At 45.3% G+C, this 25,387-nt stretch overlaps 1 protein-coding gene across 1 annotated transcript in view; it reads right to left on the minus strand.

The window, feature by feature from the left end:
• The window catches only part of HOOK3 (hook microtubule tethering protein 3), a gene marked incomplete at its 5' end in the record, with an annotated part of 97,104 nt that extends 72,779 nt beyond the window's left edge, over nt 1-24,325 (minus strand). Inside the window, 2 exons of the mRNA XM_079726530.1 lie at nt 17,231-17,316; nt 24,269-24,325. Of these exons, the coding sequence (XP_079582656.1) occupies nt 17,231-17,316; nt 24,269-24,325 (143 nt within the window). The remainder of the gene's footprint in view (nt 1-17,230; nt 17,317-24,268) is intronic.
• Nucleotides 24,326-25,387: the final 1,062 nt, after the last annotated feature.

Genomic DNA, 25,387 nt, shown 5'->3' on the forward strand with positions numbered 1-25,387 from the left:
CTACTGTAGAGCATAGCGAACTACATTCAATATCGCCTAATGAACCATAATGGAAAAGAATATTTTAAAAAAAGAATGTATATATATGCATAACTGGATCACTTTGCTGTACAGCAGTAATTAACACAACATTGTAAATCAACTATACTTCAATTAAAAAAAAGAAAAGAATAGTAGTCCACAGCCTTCTTCCATTCAATACGCCTTTTTTTTTTTCCCCGGTACACGGTCCTCTCACTGTTGTGGCCTCTCCTGTTGCGGAGCACAGGCTCTGGACGCACAGGCTCAGCGGCCATGGCTCACGGGCCCAGCCGCTCCACGGCATGTGGGATCTTCCCGGACCGGGGCACAAATCCGTGTCCCCTGCATCGGCAGGCGGACTCTCAACCACTGCGCCACCAGGGAAGCCCAATACGACTTTTCCTAGTCATGAACTTGACTCAGTATGCAGGCATCTAGCCATAACTCTGTTTCGCTAAGTAGTTTACAATTTCAGCAATGTTTTCTAAGTACCCCTTAATAAACGTTCTCAGGCTAAGATCAAACAGCATAAAGGTGATTTTCTCCAAAATATTAACAGATTATAGTTCTGCACAGATACGTAAATGACAAGGGATAATCTTACTGGGAATGTTCTTCATGAGCCAGAAACCATCTTGAGCGTCTTACTATGTCCTAACTCCTGTTAAGAAAATGACACAAACCAGCCACAAAACATACGAAGCCACTTCCTCGACTTTCCCAGTACCACATCTATTCGGCTGTAACTTATGCACCAGTCACAGCTTAAGCTAAAGGAAAAGCCCATTAATTTTAATCCGTAACATAATTCCAGGAATACACTGTCATCCTGCAGTCAACTCCTTCCACAGAAACCAAAAAATTAAATTTTATTTCTACTGCTTAAATTATTTAAGTACCAAAATATTCTTATTGAAGTCCCCCAAATGAAGATGGGGTCCGAAACAAACACTGTATTTTGACTCAATTTCTTAATATGACATTTTTATTAGCAAATGTTACTATTTTTTAAAATAGATATGTTAATTCTTAGGTCTATTTTCCTTTTTCTTTTGGCCGCGCTGTGCAGCATGCGGGATCATAGTTCCCTGACCAGGGATCAAGCCCGTGCCCCCTGCAATGGAGGCTCGGAATCTTAACCACCGGACCACCAGGGAAGTCCCTCTTAGGTCTATTTTCTAATGATCTTTTCATTACCTAAAACAATCATTTTGGTCCCCGGCCACTAAATGGGTATTGAAGAGTTGGCTATGACATTTATATTTCGCTTCCTTGATGACAACAAAAATAAAGCAAATTATGCTTTAGCCCCTGCTGTGTTAGAAAGAGCAACAGAGGCGCAGAGGCACGGGCTCTAAACCAAGGGCAGGCAATCGGGTCCCATAAATAAAAAAAGGCGTTCCACCACTGTCCGCAGCTTGACCTTCATTTTCTCTCTTTTGGTCTCATTTACTTTCTTTTTCCCTCTTTCTTGAACTCTGAAAATAAAACCTAATGGCACTTAGAGGCACAACTTACTGCTTCTGATCTTGCTCTTTCAATCAATATGCAGTTGTGGCAGAATAAAAAATATATTTGCCCTCTGTCCCTGGATCCTGGCGCTGAGCTCCTAAAACCCTGAGAATTTCCTGAGTGATGGGGTGTCCTTTATAACTCATCATGAGCCCTTTCCAGTCACACCGGAGCTTATGCTAACAGGGTGATTCACTGTGGGACCCGCAGACAGCTTCAGGACGAGGACTGGTCCCAGAGGAACTTTCAGCCCCACCCCTGACCTCCAGGAAGGGACTGGCGGTGGAGTTCAAACATGGCTAACGACTTCACTTACGTCTCTTTAGTGAAACCCCCCAATAAAACCCTAAACAACAGGGTTCAGAACTTCGGGGCGGGTGAGCACATCACTGTGCTGGGAAGGCAGTGGGCTTGCAGGGTCCCAGAGTTCTGCGCTGCCTCTACCCCACACCTCCCTGTGCACCTCCTTCGTTTGGCTGTTCCTGAGTTGGATCCTGTACACTAAAAATGTAATTGTAAGTATAGAGCTTCCCTGAGTTTTGTGTCATTCTTGCAAATATCAAACCTGAGGGGGTTCACGGGAACTCCTGCATTTGCAGTTGGCCGGGCAGAAGCGTGGGTGCCCCAAGGACCCCACCCGTATCCACCTGGCGTCTGTAGTGGGGACAGTCTTGTGGGACTGGGGCCTTAACTGCCGAGTCTGCCCCAAGTGTCAGAATCAAAGGACTGTGACCTTAACTTGTGGGGTCTGAGCTACCTCGGGAAGCTGGTGTCAGAACATCCAGTTGGTACCAGGGAAACTCTTGACGGAAAAAGACAGAGTGGTGAACTCTTCTTGGAGATAAAGGATAAAAGGAGATAAAAGTTGCTTTCTTTTCATTTCCAAGTTCATAATTCCATATTCATTCATTTAGCTAACATTTACAGAACACCTACTCTAGAGCAGGACAAGGGCTCTGGAAGGTAAGGGCGGCGGCGATACTCAACAGTTGGTCAGGGCGGGCCAGGTGGGGAAACGGACAGCTCTCAGTGGGGACCGGCAGCTGGTGAGGAAGAGCGGCACGTGGATGTCTGACTGATAAACACCGGAGGCAGAGGGACGGGCCACGCACGATGCCCCCAACAGGAGACGTGCGAGGACGAGCAGGGCGCCGCTGCGGGAAAGAACGCCAGCAAATGAGGTCAGAGTTCAGGAGGGAAGAGATATGGGAACGTGTGTATGTGTATAACTGATTCACTTTGTTATAAAGCAGAAACTGACACACCATTGTAAAGCAATTATACTCCAATAAAGACGTTAAAAAAAAAAAAAAAGGAATGAGGTCCGAGTGGTACCAAGGGCTCAGGTCACTTGGGCTCTTATACATCACTGTGAGCCCTTTGGCTTTTACCCTGAGTGAAATGGGGCACCAGTGCAGGGCTCTAAGCAGAAAACCTCACTGTGGCTGCTGGGTTCACATGAGACTCTGGGGCAGGCAACTACAGAAACACCGACACTAGTCAGGAAGTTACCAACATGATACGGGCAAGAGATGACGGCAGCCAGACCAATATGGTAGCAGTAAAGGTAATAATTTTTATCATAAACTTTTTTACTCCTAAAAATTCCACTATACATCCGTAATAAGTACGGCACTTTCCTGTGCCTTACTAACCACGGTTCTGATACTACAGCTAACATAATAAAGAAACACTCCCAGAATACCACCTAATACTCAATCTATATTCAAATTTCCTCCATTACATCCTTGAAATGTCTTTGTTCAAACAAGATCCAAGCTTCATGCATTGCATTTGTTTTTGTTTTTGTTTTTGAAACTGTGGTAACAACACTTAACATGAGCTCTGCCCTCTCAAGAGACATTCAAGATCAGAGTACAGGGCCATTAACCACCACACAGTGCTGCACAGCAGGCCCTAAGGGCTTGTGCATCTCATGCAACTGAAACTTTCTACCTGTTGAACAGCAACTCCCCGTCTCCCCCAAATCCCAGCCCCCGGCAGCCACCACTTCACTCTGCTTCCATGAGTCTGACCACTTCAGACACCACCCAGAAGTGGAGTGGTACACTCCGCCCCCCCGGGACTAGCTTTCTCGCGTAGCATGACGTCCTCCGGGGCATCCACACTCTGCACACGGCAGGTCTTCCAGAAGAACCATGTGATGCTTTTGGTCAGTGTCTTTCTCTCTGGACTCTTTGATCTAGAACAGTCCACCCCGTTCCTTTCTTCTCTTGACATTCACTTGCTGAAGAGACCAGGTCAACTATCCTGTGAAATATCCCACTTTCTGGATTTTCCTGATCCTTTCCTTGTGACTCAGTTTAACCTATTCCTCTGTAATCTGGAAGTTAGATCTAAAGGCTGGATTTAGCTATATTTTAAAAGTGTAGCCTTCAGTATTTCCTGATGGGTTGGATGCAGGATGTGGAGAAAAAGAAAGAGAGGTTTCAAGGTCTGAGCAGCTCAAGGCCAGAAATGCCAACAACTGAAATGAGAAGGCTTTGACTGAGTGGGTCTGAGCGGAAGACAGGGTTTAGTTCTAGATACGACGACTCTGAGATGTCTTTTAGACCCAACTGGAGATGCTAAGGAGACAATCAGACAAGTCTGGATGTCAGAGGAGAGGTTCACGCTGGAGATAAAAATCTGAGCATCATTAGGATAGGGATGCTATTTAAGGCTATGAGACTAGACGAAATCATCGAGGGGGTGAATGCAAACAAAAGATAAGAGGGGCCAGGCCTGAGTCCTTAAGCTCTGCGTCCTTAGGAGAGAGCACAGGAGAGGGAAACCAGCACGGGAAATGCAGATCATCCAGTGAGACAGGAGAGAAACCTGGAAGGTCACAGTATCCTGGAGGCCAAATCTTATTAAGTGTCAAGAAGGAAGTAATAAGCAGATGAGCATCTGTCCTCTGAACGCTGCTGCCAGTCCAGACGAGGACTGAGAACGGGCATTAGCACCAGCAACAAGTGCAGTTCTAACATGATGGTGGGGAAACCCTGACGGAAGTGGGTTTAAGGGGGGCGGGGTGGGGGGGAGAACTCTGAGACAGATGCTGCACAGGCAGGAGAACGGGAGCAGTGACTGACAGGAGTGGGATCCTGAGAAGTCTGTTTAAAGACAAATAAGCCTGCTTCCCTGCTAGGGGATACAACCCTGCAGAGCACGGGAAGCCGTGGGTGCAGCCAAGAGGGGAGAACTCGTAAAGCAAAGATCTTGAGTAGGTGAGAGGCAAAGGGACCCAACAGACAACGTGCAGCTGCTGCCTTTACGACAGGACTGCCCCCAGCACAGCTCGAAGGCGATAACGGGCAGCGAGGCGGCCACACTGATGCCGGCGGGGGCAAACGTAGTCGGGGAGTCAACAGAGATTCTCTTGTATGTGTTTCAACTTTCTCAGAAGTAGGCGGTCCCTTACCTTGGAAGGTAATCAGAGGAGAGAGTGGGGAAGCGGTGCTGAAGGTCTGCAGAAAGGACAGTGGGAGACGGTCACCCGGAAGAGGGGTAGTGAGAGGGCTGGGGAAGTACCAGATGACCAGGGGTTCACACCGGGAAATGTAAAATGAGACGCACCAGCACGTCTGTGTCTTTTCCAGCTCGGTTCAGACGCATAGGTGAGACGCAGAACTGGTGGGATATTAGACTTAACCAAGTTGTGGTTTAGCTAAAAAAGTACAAAGAAATAGAAAAGGGGGCAGAGGCGCTAAAAATGTTCATAGGGAGTGATTATGACTGACCGCGGAATTTCGGCTGAATAAGAGGAAAGAAAGAGGCGAAGGTGAAGGACAGTGTTGAGATCCCAGCGGCCCTCGAGAGCTGAAGGATGGCTGGAGATGGGCGGCCAGAGAGCGTGAGATGGAAAGACAGGAGGCGGTGGTCAGACGGCGGGAGAGAGCAAACCACGACCACGGAGGGTCGCAGATTACTGGTGATGATAAGCCACGGGGTATGACCTCCAGAATGAGTGGCTGAAACTGGGTAGAGGATGAGGCCAAAGGAGATGAGTCAAGGAGTTGACAGGCAAGGGTCTGAAGGACCATATCCAAGTCCCCAGGAATTTCAGCAGGGGTGTTACTGGGAAGAGCAGCAGGACGCCTGGATCCAGAGCTGCTGAGAAACGAGAGGGATGAGGTCGTAAGACTCAAAGCTGGGGGGTCTTAGGGAAGCTGTGAGGGGAACGGTCTGGAAGCAGCACTGAGGGGGCACCATGCTGAGCCAAGTGGTACATGAAGAAGAAACAGCCTTACTTAGAAGCCTGCAGAGGCAGTGCTGTTACGAGAGAAGAGGATTCTTTCAGGCCCGAAGCTGATCAGTGCAAAGCAGCGACTGTTCTCTGGCAGGTGTACCCCAGGTTCACCAAGAATCACAGGTTTTACAGCATAAACAGTCCACTCAAGCTCTTGTTGTCTCACACAGAACACGCTGCGCTCTCCAAAGTGGGTGCTGCTTTGTAAAAATCTTTACAAAGGCTAATGTTAATTTTCTTCAAACCAAGAAGTAGAAAATAGGAAAGAAAATTCTATACATTTGAGTTTTGATAATATTAAGAGTCACAGCACCCTAAAAACTTAAGGCCCCCCTCAAGAAAAGGTTTTCATTTTGTATTTGTTGATATATAGATGTAAAAGGATAAACTACATCTTAAGTGTTTTCAGTGCCTGATCAATTATTAAAAATTACTTCAATGAACAAGAATCTAATCATCCATGAATGCTGTCTGTCCAGTCATTAGACAGTTCAATGTAATCAACATCCTGAAAATATGGGAAAGGAATCTTTGCAATAAATAGTGCAAAAAAAAAAGAGACCCTTATATCATACACAAAAAGTAGTAACTCAGAATGCGTCACAGACCTAAATATAAGCATTAAAACTATAATACTTCTGGAGGAAAATAGAGGAGAGAAGCTTAGAGACCCTTTAGGGTTTCTAACCCCAAATCTTAGGGTTTGGTAAAGCTTTCTTAATACAATTAAAAAAAAAAAAACATGTGAACTAAAAAAAAAAAATTAAATAATAAATATTTAATAATTAAAACTTTAAAAATATTTGCTCTGCAAAGACACTATTAAGAAAATAAAAAGGGAAGCCACAGGCTGGGAGAAAATATTTTAAAACATACATCAGAGAAAGAACTTGTACTTAGAATATATAAAGAACTCTAAATTTAATAAGATGAAAACAATTCAAGTAAAAAATAGGCAAAACCCACGAAACACAAGGAAGGACACTACATAATGATCAAGGGATCAATCCAAGAAGATATAACAATTGCAAACATTTATACACCCAACAGAGGAGCACCTCAATACATAAGGCAAATGCTAACAGCCATAAAAGGGGAAATTGACAGTAACACAGTAATAGTGGCAGACTTTAACACCCCACTTACACCAACGGATAGATCATCCAGACAGAAAATTAATAAGGAAACACAAGCCTTAAACGACACATTAGAACAATAGACTTAATTAATATCTATAGGACATTCCATCCAAAAGCAGCAGAATACACTTTCTTCTCAAGTGCACACAGAACATTCTCCAGGATAGATCACATCTTGGGTCACAAACTAAGCCTCGGTAAATTTAAGAAAACTGAAATCGTATCAAGCATCTTTTCTGACCACAACGTTATGAGATTAGAAATCAATTACAGGGAAAAAACTGTAAAAAACACAAACACATGGAGGCTAAACAACATGCTACTAAATAACCAAGAGATCACTGAAGAAATCAAAGAAGAAATAAAAAACTACCTAGAAACAAATGACAACGAAAACACGATGACCCAAAACCTATGGGATGCAGCAAAAGCAGTTCTAAGAGGAAAGTTTATAGTAATTCAATCTCACCTCAAGAAACAAGAAAAATCTCAAATAAACAATCTAATTTTACACCTAAAGGAACCAGACAAAGAACAAACAAAACCCAAAGTCAGTAGAAGGAAAGAAATCATAAAGATCAGAGCAGAAATCAATGAAAGAGAAATGAATAAAACACTAGCAAAGATCAATAAAACTAAAAGCTGGTTCTCTGAGAAGATAAACGAAATTGATAAACCTTTAACCAGACTCATCAAGAAAAAAAGGGAGAGGACTCAGATCAATAAAATTAGAAATGAAAAAGGAGAAGTTATAACTGACACCACAGAAATACAAAAGATCGTGAGACTACTACAAGCAACTATATGCCAATAAAATGGACAACCTGGAAGAAATGGACAAATTCTTAGAAAAGTACAACCTTCCAAGGCTGAACCAGGAAGAATTAGAAAATATGAACAGACCAACCACAAGTAATGAAATTGAAACTGTGATTAAAAATTTTCCAACAAGCAAAAGTCCAGGACCAGATGGCTTCACAGGTGAATTCTATCAAATATTTAGAGAAGAGCTAAAACAGATCCTTCTCAAACTCTTCCAAAAAATTACAAAGGGAGGAACATTCCCAAACTCATTCTACGAGGCCACCATCACCCTGATACCAAAACCAGAAAAAGATATCACAAAAAAAGAAAATTACAGGCCAATATCACTGATGAACATAGATGCAAAAATCCTCAACAAAATACTAGCAAACAGAATCCAACAACACATTAAAAAGATCATACACCATGATCAAGTGGGATTTACCCCAGGGATGCATGGATTCTTCAATATACGCAAATCAATCAATGTGATACACCATATTAACAAGTTGAAGAATAAAAACCATATGATCATACAGAAAAAGCTTTCAACAAAATTCAACACCCATTTATGATAAAAACTCTCCAGAAAGTGGACATAGAGGGAACCTACCTCAACATAATAAAGGCCACATATTACAAACCCATAGCAAACATTATTCTCAACGGGGAAAAACTGAAAGCGTTTCCTCTAAAACAGGGAACAAGACAAGGGTGCCCACGCTTGCCACTAATATTTAACATAGCTTTGGAAGTCCTAGCCACAGCAATCAGAGAAGAAATAAAAGGAATCCAAATTGGAAAAGAAGTAAAACTGTCACTGTTTGCAGATCACATGATACTACACATAGAAAATCCTAAAGATGCCACCAGAAAACTACTAGAGCTAATCAATGAATTTAGTAAAGTTGCAGGATACAAAATTAATATACAGAAATCTCTTGCATTCCTATACACTAACAATGAAAGATGAGAAAAAGAAATTAAGGAAACAATCCCATTTACCACTGCAACAAAAAGAATAAAATACCTAGGAATAAACCTATCTAACAAGGCAAAAGACCTGTACGCAGAAAACTATAAGATACTGATGAAAGAAATCAAAGATGACACAAACGGATGGAGAGATAAACCATGTTCTTGGATTGGAAAAATCAATATTGTGAAAATGACTATAGTACCCAAAGCAATCTACAGATTCAATGCAATCCCTATCAAACTACCAATGGCATTTTTCACAGACTAGAACAAAAAATTTTACAATTTGCATGGAAACACAAAAGACCTCGAATAGCAAAAGCAATCTTGAGAAACAAAAATGGAGCTGGAACAATCAGGCTCCCTGACTTCAGACTATACTACAAAGCTAGAGTAATCAAGATAGTATGGTACTGGCACAAAAACAAAAATATAGATCAATGGAACAGGATAGAAAGCCCAGAGATAAACCCACACACCTATGGTCACCTAATCTATGACAAAGGAGGCCAGAATATGCAATGGAGCAAAGAAAGCCTCTTCAATAAGTGGTGCTGGGAAAACTGGACGGCTACATGTAAAAGAATGAAATTAGAACACTCCTTAACACCATACACAAAAATAAACTCAAAATGGATTAAAGACCTAAATGTAAGGCCAGACACTATAAAACTCTTAGGGGAAAACATAAGCAGAACACTCTTTGACATATAGCACAGCGAGATCTTTTTTGACCCACCTCCTAGAGTAACGAGAATAAAAACAGAAATAAACAAATGGGACCTAATTAAACTTAAAATGTTTTGCACAGCAAAGGAAACCATAAACAAGACGAAAAGACAACACTCAGAATGGGAGAAAATATTTGCACCTGAAACAACTGACAAAGGATTAATCTCCAAAATATACAAACAGCTCATGCAGCTAAATATCAAAAAAACAAACAACCCAATAAAAAAATGGGCGGAAGGCCTAAATAGACATTTCTCCAAAGAAGACATACAGACGGCCAACAAACACATGAGAAGTTGCTCAACATCATGAATTATTAGAGAAATGCAAAATCAGAACTACAGTGAGGAATCACCTCACACCTCAGAATGGCCATCATCAAAAAATCTACAAACAGTAAATGCTGGAGAGGGTGTGGAGAAAAGGGAACCCTCATGCATTGTTGGTGGGAATGTAAATTGATATAGCCACTATGGAGAACAGTACGGAGGCTCCTTAGAAAACTAAGAATAGAACTACCATGTGACCCAGCAATCCCACTACTGGGCATATACCCAAAGAAAACCATAATTCAAAAAGACACATGCACCTCAATGTTCACTGCAGCACTGTTTACAACAGCCAGGACATGGAAACAACTTAAATGTCCATCAACAGAGGAATGGATAAAGAAGGTGTGATACATATATATAATAGAATATTACTCAGCCATAAAAAGGAACAAAATTGGGTCATTTGTAGAGACATGGATGGACCTAGAGACTGTCATACAGAGTGAAGTAAGTCAGAAAGAGAAAAACAAATATCGTATATCAATACATATATGTGGAATCTGAAAAAACTGGATCTTATTTACAAAGCAGAAATAGAGACACAGACATATGTTTGGATACCAAGGGGGAAAGCGGGGCGGTGGGATGAATTGGGAGGTTGGGATTGACATATGTACACTACTGATACTATGTATAAAACAGATAACTAATGAGAACCTGCTGTACAGCACAGGGAACTCTATTCAATGCTCTGTGGTGACCTAAATGAGAAGGAAATCCAAAAAAGAGGGGATATATGTATACGTAGAGCTGATTTACTTTGCTGCACAGTATAAACTAACATAATATTGTAAAGCAACTATACTCTAATAAATATAAATAAATAAATAAATAAATAATAGGCAAAAGATTACAGCAAACAGGAGAGGTTGTGGAGAAAGGGAACTCTCCTACACTGTTGGTATAAGCTGGTGCAGCCACCATGGAGAACAGTATTCTAAAAATATCAACAGAACTACCATATGATCCAGCAATCCTACTCCTGGGCACGTACCTGTAGAAAACTCTAATTGGAAAAGATACATGCACCCCAATGCTCACAGCAGCACTATTCACAACAGCCAAGACACGGAAGCAACCTAAATGTCCATCAACAGATGAATGGATAAAGACGATGTGGTACATACATACGATGGGATATTATTCAGCCATAAGAAAGAATGAAATAATGTCATTTGCAGTAACACGGATTGACCTAGAGACTGTAACACTAAGTGAATTAAGTCAGACAGAGCAAGACAAATACCATATGATGTCACTTATAAGTGGAATCTAAAATATGACACAAATGAACTTATTTACAAAGAAGAAACAGACTCTTAGACATAGAAAACAAATTTATGGTCACCAAAGGGGAAAGGAGGTGAGGGAGGGATAAATTAGGAGACTGATACTAGCAGAGACAAACTACTATGTATATACACAACAAGGTCCTACTGTAGAGCACAAGGAATGATATTCAATATCCTGTGATAAACAATAATGGAAAAGAATATGAAAAAGAATATATATGTAAAACTGAATCACTGTGCTGTACAGCAGAAATCAACACATTGTAAATCAAGTATACTTCAATAAAAAATAAGTAAACATAAAATTTTTCAAAATTCCTATATTGATGAATGAAGGAATACACTGTTTACAGTGTATAATGATGCCTTTAGCTAACTGAAATAATACCAACAGCTAAAATTTCTTGTAAGCTCACTACGTTCCAGGTACTCTGAAAATATAGGTAGTTTCCCCAACTTACAGATAAGAGAACTGAGTACAGGAAGGTTATGGGCCCAAGGTCAAGCACCTATTAAGGGACAGCCAAGATTCAAAGGCAGGTGTGGCCACAAACTCGTAACCCCACCTGAGCCTCATTGCCTTGACCCAGTGCCCGCGGGTGGGGAAGTGTGCGGACGTGAGCGTGTGGCCACCAGCGTGTGGACATGGTCTGGCCAGCCGCCCCTCAGAGGGCCCCACAGTCCCAGGGATGTCCCAGATCCCAGAGTCATGGTGGGGCACTGGGCTTGCACACCCAGAAATTAAAAACAAACAAAAAAAGATTACAGCAAACAATTCACCAAAGAAGAAATATATATGTATACATACATATATATATACAGTAAATGTATATAAATACAAGAAATACAAGAAAAGATTCCCGACATCACTAGTCATTATAGAAATACAAATAAAATCTACAATGAGCACCACTAGACGGCCACTAGAATGGCTATAATTAAAAAGAGCAACCCCAGCAAGTGCTGGTGAGGCCATGGTGCAATTGGAACACTGACACGCTGCTTGTAAAAACATAAATGGTACGTCCGCTTTGGAAGCAGTTTGGCAGTTTCTTAAATATTAAACTTACACCTGCCACATGTTGCAGCCATTTCACCCCTAGGTGGAACTTCACCCCAGAGAAACGGCAGCATATGTCCATACAAAGATGTGGACACTGATGTTCACAGCAGCTCTATTTGTAACAGCCCAAAACTACAATAACCCAGGAGTTCCTCAGCAGCCGAACGGATGGATGGACTGTGGTATATCCATACAATGGAATATGCATGGACTATATTAAGACAGGCAACAACATGAATAAATCTCAAAATTTTATGTTGCATGAAAGAAGCCACACCCTCTCCCTCAAAAAATAAAACATACCGTAGCCCATTTACATAAATTTGTGTAAAATGCAAATTAATCTACAGCGACAGAAAGCAAATCCGTGGTTGCCCTGGGGATGGGAAAGGGGTGGCTGGAAGGAAGGACTCAGGAAACTTTTTGAAGTGATTGGGATGTTCATTATCTTGATAGTTTCCCGGGCATCTCCACAGGTAAAAAAAATTTATCAAATTCTACATCTAAAAATGTGCAATTTACTGTATGTCAGTTTCATTTCAATAAAGCTGTTAAAAAAGGAGGGGGTAAGTGCTCAAAAGACACGAGCTGTCGAGCCATGAAAAGACGTGGAGGAACCTTAAATGCGCATCACTAAGTGAAAGAAGCCATCAGAAAGGGCTACGGGCTGTGTGATTCCAGCTACCCAACAACCTGGGAAAAGCACAACTGTGGAGACAGTAAAAAGATCAATGACTGAAGGGGTGGGGGATGACTAGGGGGAGCACAGGGGATCTTCAGGGCAGGAACTATTCTGTACGATGCTACAAGGAAGGATACATTTGCCCAAACCCACAGAATGTACAGCACAGAGTGACAGCTACCGTAAGCTGTGGACTTCGGGTGATGCTGATGCATCAGCATAGGTTCATCAACTGTAACCAATGGACCATCTGGTGGGGGGATGCTGACAGTGGGGGGAGTTCTGTGTGGGGGCAGGGAGCATGTGGGAACTCACCACACTTTTCGCTCAGTTTTTAAAAACTTCTTTTATTGTAGTAAAATACACGTAAAGGGCTTCCCTGGTGGCGCAGTGGTTGAGAGTCCGCCTGCCGATGCAGGGGACACGGGTTCGTGCCCCGGTCCGGGAAGATCCCGCGTGCTGCCAAGCGGCTGGGCCCGTGAGCCATGGCCGCTGAGCCTGCGCGTCTGGAGCCTGTGCTCCGCAACGGGAGAGGCCACAACAATGAGAGGCCCGTGTACCGCAAAAAAAAAAAAAATACACATAAAATTTACCATCTAAGCCACTGTTAAGTGTACAGTGGCATTAAGTACATTAAGTACATTCACGTACTTAATGGTTGTGCAAGCATCATCACTACCCACCTCCAGAACTTTTTTTCATCTCGTACTGAAACTTTTTTCCACTCAGTTTCGCTGTGAAACTAAAACTGCTCTAAGAAAACAAAGTCTACTAATTAAAAACAAACAAACACACAAAAACCAGGGGGACATGAACCTACACGGATGAACAGAAAGACAGAAGGCAGCAATAAGATGTTGGAAGCAGGAAAGAAGACGAGCAGAAAATGACTTAAAAGACGAGAGAGAAATAAATTACACTAACAATAAGCCTCCTGAGATCTATTCACATGTGAAACATACAAGTTTCTCACGTAGCTCAGACAAAATGAAGAGATCTGCCACTTCTCTCAGCAACCACACTCCACTGGCTTTCCCCGTACCTCTCTGGCCCCTCTGCTGGTAGATGTTCTAACCAACAACTAAATGTCAAGAGTTCTTCAAGGCTCAGGCTTGTTTTCTTCTTACCCTATACTCTTCCCTGAGTGATTTAATCCACACTCATGGCTTCAATTAAGAAACACCCAAATTGATATCTCTGGTTTGGACTCTTCTGAATGCTAGCCCTGCGGAGACAACTGCTAACTTAGAAATTTTCACAATTTCTCTATAGTGCTTGTTATACTAGCAGTTTTGTTTCCTTGGTCATTTAACATCCGTTTTTCCCCAGGTTATAAACTCCCTGAACACAATTACCCTGTGGACTGTGGCTCATCCTTGCATCACCAGTGCTGGATGCAGAGTAGCCGTTCAATAAACATCAAACTGACAAAGGAGGAAGCTTCTGTGAAGCTGTTATTATACAATTACTTAAATAGACAATATAAAACAACATGAATGAATCACACAGACATTATGTTGAGTGAAAGAAGTCAAACACGAAAGAGTATAAACTACATGATTCCACTTATAAGAATGATGGTGTAGAAATCAGAACCATGGCTATCTTTGAGGCAAGGGTATTGATTAGGGAGGGGCATGAGGGGGACCATTTGGGGGCTCAAAATGTCATACAGTTCAGTCTGGGTGGTGGTGACATGGATGTGTGTATACATGTGTGCATATACATACAATATATACATACTACACACAAATTAATCACTTCTTTTAGTATGCTTTTCGGTCTACATTATACCACAACAAAAGGATAAAAGGAACTCATTTTTGGAAAAAAAATGTAAAAAACTAAACATTGATGAGAAATATGCCCACAAGACTTTGGTAAATGAGAATAACCACTCTGCAGAATATAATGCATGTTACGATCTTGATTTGGTAAAATAATACACTCATACAGTCTTTCTTCTGGTTTCTACAATAGAAATCCTACCCAAGCTAACAAGCAAAATATTCATTTAATGACACATACCTGGAAAGCTCACGTAGCTAGGCCCACTTGCCCACAAATAATTTTTATTAAGAGCTGCACTGAAACTCTTTAGACCAGGGGTCCCCAACCCCCAGGCTGTGGACCGCTACCGGTCTGCGGCCTGTTAGGAACCGGAATGCACAGCAGGAGGTGAGCGGCAGGCGAGTGAGCGAAGCTCCATCTGCCGCTCCCCATCGCTCCCCATCACCCGCATTTCTGCCTGAACCATCGGCCCCATCGCCCGCGTTACTGCCTGAACCAACCTCCCCATCGCCCGCGTTACCGCCTGAACCAACCTCCCCATCGCCCGCGTTACCGCCGGAACCAACCTCCCCATCGCCCGCGTTACCCGCGGAACCAACCTCCCCATCGCCCGCGTTACCGCCTGAACCAACCTCCCCATCGCCCGCGTTACCGCCTGAACCAACCTCCCCATCGCCCGCGTTACCGCCTGAACCAACCTCCCCATCGCCCGCGTTACCGCCGGAACCAACCTCCCCATCGCCCGCGTTACCGCCTGAACCAACCTCCCCATCGCCCGCGTTACCGCCTGAACCAACCTCCCCATCGCCCGCGTTACCCGCGGAACCAACCTCCCCATCGCCCGCGTTACCCGCGGAACCAACCTCCCCATCGCCCGCGTTACCGCCTGAACCAACCTCCCCATCGCCCGCGTTACCGCCGGAACCAACCTCCCCATCGCCCGCGTTACCGCCTGAACCAACCTCCCCATCGCCCGCGTTACCGCCTGAACCAACCTCCCCATCGCCCGCGTTACCGCCTGAACCAACCTCCCCATCGCCCGCGTTACCGCCTGAACCAACCTCCCCATCGCCCGCGTTACCGCCTGAACCAACCTCCCCATCGCCCGCGTTACCCGCGGAACCAACCTCCCCATCGCCCGCGTTACCGCCTGAACCAACCTCCCCATCGCCCGCGTTACCGCCTGAACCAACCTCCCCATCGCCCGCGTTACCGCCGGAACCAACCTCCCCATCGCCCGCGTTACCCGCGGAACCAACCTCCCCATCGCCCGCGTTACCGCCTGAACCAACCTCCCCATCGCCCGCGTTACCGCCGGAACCAACCTCCCCATCGCCCACATTACCCGTGGAACCAACATCCCCATCGCCCGCATTACCGCCAGAACCAACCTCCCCATCGCTCGCATTACCGCCTGATTCACCACTCCCCCACCATCCATGGAAAATTTGTCTTCCACGAAACTGGTCCCTGGTGTCAAAAAGGCTGGGGACCGCTGCTCTAGACCATTCAAAAGCTAAACGTTATTAGAGCACCACTCAAAAGTGTCCACGAAAATCACAAGACCCCTCTTCTCAGTGCTAGACCAGGGCTGGTCAGTTTCAAGAGAGCCTTCTTGAGCTCTGCCAGAAAGTCTGCATGCTGGTATGTCTGGAGAGATGTAAGGTGCAGAAGAAAGGTACAGCAAGCTATAGTTTTCAAGCATGAACTGCCAGTGTGAAAGGCAGGTAGGTTCTCTGAAATGAAGGCATTTGAGAAGCTTCCAGACGGGCAGCTCTACACAGCTCACTGCAAGGGGAGCAACGGCAAGAATCCTTTCGCGATGATACTGATTCTCAACAGAGCTGCAGGAAATCTCAGCAAGTCCCATGTAAATTCTTTAGTGTCTCAGGCTGACAAGGGCTCAGGGCTTCAAAAGACAAAAGTATCCCCCAAATCACATCAAACTTACTGACATCTTAAATTCACAGGTAATCCTGTATTTGAAGACTTCCTAGGTCAGAAGTTGAAGACAGCCATACAATATCAATTTTACAACTATTATGTTTTCACCCTGCCTCTAGGTGGAGCTTACACTATGTGTGTGTGTGTTTGTCTGTCTGTCTGCAGATGGGTGTCGGGGGAAGCAGCAGGTAACAAATAAGCAAGCAAAATACATGGTATACGATATGGTGTTACCTACTTCTGAGAAGCATACGGAAGGTTAAAAGGGAAACGGAGCACAGGGCATGGCTATCGCTTATTTTCTAGGGGTGGGCAGGGAGGGTCTCGCTGGTAAGACGACGTCTGAGTAGAGCCCTAAAGACAGAGTAGACCTCTCAGATCCTTCTATGATGGCAAAATCTGGACGCTAACAGGAAAATGTCTGCCAAGCTTATGCTGAAAACCACAGGAAGAAAGAATTCTGCTGAAGCCGTTGGAGTACTGCAGCAATTGCAGCCCTAACTACCCTGGCAGCTGGTCCATCTGTACCTAAACGAGCACAGGCTGCCGGAACCACCTGTGCTGCTCAGTTCTCGGTCTCCGCGCAACACGTGTTTCATGCGAGCACTTTATTTTTTTGTCCATGTTTTCAATCTAATAAATATCCAGGTATAATAACATACAAAAAGATAAAGCAATTTATTCTTACATCTTTTGGAGAACCTGGGCCATCACAACCCCATTCGTTAAATCTTCCACGGTCTGGCATGGTGCATCCACATTAAATGTCTGGATCTGGAAAAAGGAAATAAAAAAAAGAGAAAAAAAGACTCCATGGTTAACCATATAGAAGAATTCTTAGACCTCTTCTACCTCATCCTGGGAGTTGAATAAGTTTTAAAAAGCAGAACACTGTGAAAGGTTTTCCCTTACTGGAAGTTGCCCACAGCTTGCTATTGCAATTTTTTCCTTTTGGTAAAAGAGAAATGGTGGTGGACACTGGGCGGCTTCTCCGCATTCATCCTCCTCACAGAAAATCATCTAAGAAAGTCACGGTACCCTCATCCCCTCTGCCAGTGACTGGCTCATGGGTGCACAGGCAAAGACAATTTGGACCAAACAGATGCAAACAGAGGCTTACTTGGGCTTCCGGAAAAGAAAAGCCAACCTCCCCTTGGTGTGGATAAACGTGCTGGTTGCTTCAACTGCCACGAGCAGTCATCTTGTTGACCGTTAGGATGAGGCCAATGCAGTGGATGGCAGAGAAGAGGAACAGAAAGAACGGGGTCCTTGAGGCCAAAATTGAGCCACTAGACTAAAAATCTAGAAGCCTCCTATTATGTGAGATACATTTCTTCTTTGTGCCTGGCCAAGCTGAGATTTCTTTTACTCAGAACCAAAATATCTTTATACAGATGTAGAAATCACACAGTTAGGTTATTCAGTTCATTTTGGTTTTAAATGTATTATGAATCAGAACTAACATAACACGGCTGAGAATTAGTAGAAATTATTTCTGAGCAAGATAATAATACAGCTGAGCCAGCAATGATTCTACTCAGGAACACAACCAGGAATTAGAAGGCAGCAAATCACTGAGAATAGATAGACACAAGCCATGCTCTGCAGTTTATAGGTTGTAAAATGGAGGAGTATGGTAATCAGAGGAAGAGAGAAAACAGGGAAGAGAGCAGAACGGGGAAAGACAGGGTTAAAGAAGGAAGCATCGTTGTGCAAAACCTCTCAAGTCACATTAGGACTTCATCCTCAGAGCAAGGAGATTCTAAGGATTCTAAGCAAAGGATTCTAAGCAGGAGGGTGAGGCCATGAGATCTGCATCGTATAAGGATCACAGCAGCTGCATTATGAAGAAAGGCTTGCAGGGAGACCTATGTTAATAGGTTTGTATGTTAACACATGAGGTCAAACTAGGTAATGACAATGGAAACCCTGCAAATGATGGTCAGGGGACCACCTGCCTTCAATACATTTTTACTTACAGGGTTATATTCCTAGAAGTAAATTTGCTGGATCAAAGTGTACGAACGTTTTAAGGTTTTTGATAAATATTGCCAAACTACCCTGAACAAGTGCTGTAGCAATTTACTAACAGTTGGTGAGCGTCCACTTCTCTGTGCCGTGTCATCTATCAAATCTTCAAAAAAAGAACTACTAGCAAGTGCTGTCAGCAGCTTCTTCATATTTCTGACAGTCTTGTGGGTAGAGATGGTTATGGCGGCGGGAGCTAAGGAAATGGCCTTAAAGATCGCATAGCAGGTGGTTTCTACTTAGGTGTCTACTTGGGAGAGGTAATGAAAAGAGGGCCCTTGCAGGCTACCCCCTGACACTAACCTTATACATGCAGAGGTTCAATAAATCGTTAGTAAATGAATAAATGGACCAAATAAACATCATCTGTAGGAAATGATACTGAATTTCACTCCACACTCTCTCCAGTCGCCTCGTCAATGGTACTGTGGTAATAACAATGCAGTGTGAAAAGAAAGAAGCACCCACTTTCGTTTTACAGTTGCTGAATTCATCTCTTTCTTGAAGGCTTAGAATGAAAACGAGCAGAGGTGAGGGCCACACCTCACTCATCTCTTGATCATCGACCTGGCCCAGAACAGCCCTCACTGAACACGCTCTGCATGTAAACTAACTCCAGCCCCAGCTTTGCTCCTAATCGGCTGGCTGTGTGACCTTGGATATGCCACTTTACCTCATTTCATGTCAGTTTTTCAATCTAGAAGTTGGGAAAAATACCTTATGGAGGGGTGTGTTGCTTAAAGAATGAAAAACAAATGGACATTACGTATTTGTAAAAGTCTTAAGCAGTAGTTCCCAGACCTGGGTGTACACCCGAGTCATCTGGGAAGTTGAAGAAGGCTGGTAGTTTATTTTTAACAAGTTCATCAAATAATGCTATGTGGCGGGGCACTGCTTTGGCACTTGGAACCCTCTGATCCAAAGGGTTCTGATCTAAACCCACTACCAAATGTAAAGGATGAAAGATCAGAAAACTGCCTCTGGCCAAGCATAAGGAAAAGCTCAATAAAGCAGGTAATTCAATAATGCAAATAATTTACTTGTAAGACTATATCTGTTTCTCTCTTGGGACTTAAAACTATGTGCATTTTGATTTTTTAAATGTGGCTTCCAAGCAATTATTTTCTCTGAATTGGCTCTTGAGGTAAATAGTCGCTCATGAAGGCTAGAGGATGAGCCAGGGCCTGATAGTCTTCATTTCTAACAGGTAAAAGTAAAGTAGATCCCAGAGAAACTCTCTCTATGGAGTTTCCTTTTGAGGTGATAAAAATGTTCTTGGAATTAGACAGTGGTGATGGCTGTACAACCTGTGATCATACTACAAAGCACTGAATTGTGCACTTTTAAAAGAACTTTATGGTATGTATATTTTAATTTTTAAAAAAATCTATCACCTACCAGTTCTCATAAATTCTGAGTTAAAATCTACAGGGTGTTTCAGGACAGCAGTAAAAAAAAATTTTTTTTTTAATGTACTTATTTTATTTATTTATTTTTGGCTGTGTTTGGGTCTTTGTTGCTGCACGCAGGGGCTACTCCGTTGCAGTGCACGGACTTCTCATTGCGGTGGCTTCTCTTGTTGCAGAGCACGGGCTCTAGGTGTGCAGGCTTCAGTAGTTGTAGCATGCGGGCTCCAGGTGTGCAGGCTTCAGTAGTTGTAGCATGCGGGCTCCAGAGTGCAGGCTCAGTAGTTGTGGCTCGCAGGCTCTAGAGCACGGGCTCAGGAGTTGTGGCGCATGGGCTTAGCTGCTCCGCGGCATGTGGGATCTTCCCGGACCAGGGCTCGAACCCGTGTCCCCTGCATTGGCAGGCGGATTCTCAACCACTGCGTCACCAGGGAAGCCCAATAAGTAGAGTAAAATTTAAAGATAATTGCACTTAACCACATTAGGGCGTGACACGCTGCTGGAAGGGTCATAACCTCTCTTTTAATTCCAAGGAGCTCTATTAACACCATCCAACTTCCACCTCACCTTCCCCCACAAAAGCATGAGAAGGGTAAAGCATGAGATCACCTGGAATTACACTCTCTAGAGTAGTGATTCTCAACCAGGGGCAATTTTGCTCCCTATGAGACAGTTTTAGTTGGAACAACTAAGTGGGTGCTATTGGCATCTAGTAGGTAGAGACCAGGATGACAGAGCAGTGCCCAGAACAAAAATGATCCAGCCCAGAATGTCAGTAATGCTACGGTTCACAAACCTTGCTCTGGAGCCGTGGTTCTCAAAAGTGTAGGCCTCAGGCCACTAATAGCGTCACCTGGAAACCTGTTAGAAATGAAGACTATCAGGCCCTGGCTCAGCCCTACTGAATTACAGACTCTGGAATCAGGGCCTTGCAGTCAGCCTTTTAACAAGCCCTCCAATTATGCTGATCAATACTAATGCATAGGAAACATTTCTTAGTGTTAAAGTGAATGCAATCAAAACATAGGTGAAGTTTCTTGTCCAAAGCTACCCACAGTTAGTAGGAAGCAAAGTCAGGATTTGAACCCAGGTGGTCAAATTTCAGAACCTATACTCTTAGCTAACATGTCATATTGGCCCTCAGTTTAAAAAAAAAAAAATTAAAGCTTTAAAAAATATACATGCTTTTGTACATCTGATTCCTTTATTCCTCCATTAGAGGACCTAAGAGTTAGGAAGGACAGAGAGAATGGAAGGGGGGAGATACCACCACAAAAATTATACTCTCCCTAATTGTAAACACCAACATGCCATTTTACAGGCTGCTAAATATGAAAATTACAAGGATATGTTAATGTTGCTGGGTTTCCCAGAAGAAATGTACTGAACCTGTGTGGTCATGATTCTTGCTCCACTTAGCTTTGTGCCATTAGTTGGCGGCATTCCAGAGTCTTTCTGGTTTTTCAGTCTCTTTAACCTAGGAAAGAGCAATCTTTCCATGTACCGTTCAAGAAATTAGGCTTGACAGGTGTAATAGGTAGGGCAGATTTCTTCTAACAGGTAAGAGTACATTTTGACTCAGAGGGTGGGGAGAGAGGTTAAGAGTGGAAACTTTCCAGCCCATCCTGCTCAACTTTCTTACTGCATAAACTTTGATGCGGAATTTAAGCTTAAACCATTTTCCCTTGGTAGGATGATACTTTGTCTCTTAACAAGCATTCCTCTTTCAACAAAAATGTGGAACATTTGGTTCTTGGGCTAGTAACCTTTCTGATACAATAGCAATTTATCCAGCATTTCGGGCACTGAGAGGTTCCACAGAAATGAACTCTGCATAGGTGGCTAATAGGCATCCCTCTAAGTGCCTGAGTTCTTATTTTAACCATCTCTGGTGGAAGAACTTCTAATATGTACTACATACCTCTGATCTCAAACTAAATGCTGTGTAGTGAAAATAAACTTTTATTTGATATTCAGGATCATAATTATGATCTTCGGTAACTGAATGTGGAGGCTCTTGACGTATACAAGGCTGTCAGCTCAAAGACTGCCCAGGCTGAACCTCTCGGGTCTTCTCTGTCACTGACAGCTGCCTGCATTTTGCTGAATGTGGCAGCCACCCTCTCACCGGCTGTGTGCAAAGAAACTGCACAACCAAGTTGGCTAGAACTTTATGCAAAACAGAGCAAATGATTCTAAACGGGGGTCCTTTCTTAGGAATGTATAGGATACATTTTCCCCCCTTACTTCTGGTTTTGGAACTGTGTTCAGCATTCATCTGGCCTTCAGCTATGTGGGGAGCTACTAGAGTGAATGCACATTTTCAGCTACGGCAGACACTTTCCACGTGGACATTTATTCTGCTTTTTATAACAACAACGAAAAGAGAACAAACCCAGCGTTTAACCTCAACTTTATTTTGAAACATTTCAATGTACAACGTTTTAAAATGTTTCCAAATTTTAGAATTGTATATCTTTGTTTGCACTCTGCCCTCCAGTTTTGTCACTGATAATCTCTTCCCCAGAAATTTTCCTTGATGAGCCTTCCAGTGAAATTTCAAAAAGCCTTTTTTTCTACAAAACCAGACTCCTTGACCTCTCTCTAGAGCTGATAACCTGGATTACCTCTATTTTCTTAACATTTTACCAGATTTTAAATAGATGTGGCCACAGTGTGCTTCTGTTAGTACCCCTTCAGACGTCTCCCTGTGATTCTTCCTCTGTATTTTTATTAGCATTTCTCACCCAAATAACTGCACTGACCACCACCTTCCGGCAGTTGCCCTTCAAACACACCTCTTTGTTTCCGTGACTCGTCTTTCTAGACTTTAAACAACGTAACCCTACTTCAGATTCAATGTTTCCTCATCTTTGCCCTCTTGCCTTTTTTTTCTAGCACTGAAGGAGGTAGACTCAAAACTGCACACCTTCAGATCCTCAATCTTCTGTTTACAACCTCTGCCAAATCCATTCCTTCCACAGTATCAAAGAATGTGGTAATTCTTTCCTTTCTCTCTCCCCTAGTCAAACTGTGGCCACATTATGCAGCTTATCTGTTTTTTCTCTTCTCTAAAATGCAGCAGGGGAACCCATTTCCCCACTTAAGTCGGAACCCATTACAGTTGTAAACTGTATGTTAACTATATATTATTGCAAACGATTTGAAATGCCAAGAATGCCTTAATACAAAAGTTACTGAATAGATCAAGCTCTATCTACCCTTGTACATATTCTGTTTCAGAAAACATAATTTGTGACATAAGCCAAATTGTGAAAATCTGACTATTTTCATTATGTTTGTTACAACCAGCCTAGGACACTGGCCCTCTAAGCATGCCACCCAAATGTCCCCACACAGGGCAGTGATGTCTGTACTCCAGGGATCTAAGCTTATCGCCCAAGGCACGCTAAACTGAATCTGTTTGGCATCTGTGTCTCACCTTGCACATTAATACAAATGCTGTAGTCACCTCCCTAAACAGATTAGTGCTGCACTCTAAAAGTGGTATTTAACATTTTAGCAATGAGTAAAACGAAAGCTCCCCAAAGAAGCACCAGGTTTATCCCGTAGATACACACACAGGCACAACCCAGGAACTGACACCGCACTTTGGGAAACACACAAGCTTGGGCTTTACGTCCACCTGTACAAGAGGCTGCTAAAGGCACGATTAGTTGGCATGAGAACGGAACACGTATTTACATGCACATGTGAGAATCCTAGCATTTGATAATTTAAAATTAGAATGGCACAACGTTGCCCCCCAAATGTCGAGTCCCACTACTGATGCCTAAACACCTTCCAGACTTATTTTCACCTCGAACACCTTCCCTAGGCACCTCCACGCCGCTCACTTTCTCCTCTCCTATTGCGGAGGCCGGGCTGCGGGTCCTTCTCCTACCCTCCGCCCTCCCGGGAAGCCCTCTCCCTCCGCGCCCCGCGCCGCTCATCCTCCAGGGCTGCGCTGTCCCGGCGAGCGGGACAACAAAGGCGGCAGCGTCGGGCCGGGGTCTCGGGTGCCCCCCCCGCCCCCCGGAGGCGCGGGGAGCCGCCTGGTGACAGCGCCGCCCGCACCCGTCCTCGGCCTCCGCCCGGCCCCGCGGGCCCCGCGAGTTTCCCTCGGACCCAGCCGGGCCTCCCGCCGTGGACGCCGCCAGCACCGGCGTCCCGGCCCCCGCCCCGGGCCCCGGATGTGACGGCACCGGCGCCCTCGGCGCCCGCCCGGGGCGCGGGGAGATCCCAGGACGGCGCCCTGGGGGAGGGGGCCTCCGGACCGCGTCGCCACCTACCCAAGTGAGGAGGCTCTCGCACAGCTCCACCCGCTCCAGGGACTCCACGTTGAACATCTTCCCGCCCGGGCTCGCGGCCGCCCTGCCTCGCCAGGAAGCCCGCGGCTCGGCCCGGGGCTGCGTCCGAGGGTCGGCCTGTCCGTCCTCCGCCCGGCCGCCGACTCCGTCCGGAGCTGGCAGCAGCACCCGCAGCGTCACCGGCGCCCCTCCTCCTCCGGCCCGTCGGGACCGCGCGGCAGCGCGCGCGCCCGCCCACCCCGCCCGCGGACCCGCAGCCCCGCAGCCCCGCAGCCCCGCTCCCGCCGAGACCCCGGCCCGGCCCGGCCCGAGCCGCAGCCGCCCAGCACTGCGCACAGCCGCGCCCGCCGCCTGCTGCGTGTCGCCCCCGCGCGCTCCCCGCCGGCGGGTCCCCGCCGCGCCCTCACGGAAGCGCGGCAGTGCGCGTGCGCCGTGCCCGCGCTCCCGGCCCGGAGGAGGCAGCCAGTGGTCGCCCGCGAGGGTGGCGGGTAGCCCCGGAAACAATCTGTGCCCTCGGTCACCGGGAGCTGGCGAGGTGTCCTCCGCGGTGCAGAGGTACGCGCGGTCGAGCGCCGGCGGGGCCCCGGCCTGGGCGGGACGGCGGGGCGCCTTCCGCGGGGAGCCGGGCGGCCCCGGGCACCCGCGCCGTGAGGCCGACGTGGCGGGCTCGGGGCGCCGAGGGCAGCCCGCCGCTCCTGCTCGGGCCGCGCGGACCTCGCAGCCCCGGGAGGCGGGGGAGGGTGTGCGGCGCCGGCCAGCCCGGGGGACCGCGACGGTTCCCGGGGCCCGTCCCTCCTTCCGCAGTGGCCAGGGGGACCGGCCTCGAGCTGCCCCCGTTCCAGAGGGTGAACCTCTGCAGGGTTACCGATGAATCGTTACGCGATACAGCATGTGCAGGAAAGTGCACACAACGGACATGCACACTAATTGCGGACAGAGTAATTAGTAATAAAACAGGCAGGTAAAAACAAAGAGAACTGCCCGTACCTCACGAGTTCCTCCAGCACCTCGTGTTCCTTTCTGAGCATCGTTCCCTCCCTAGACTGACTTTTATGATGTTCACTTTCTTGCTTTTCCTTATCTCTTTACCACCTACGTATG

Source organism: Hyperoodon ampullatus, assembly GCF_949752795.1.
Source record: "Hyperoodon ampullatus genome assembly, chromosome: 20".
NCBI lineage: Eukaryota > Metazoa > Chordata > Mammalia > Artiodactyla > Ziphiidae > Hyperoodon > Hyperoodon ampullatus.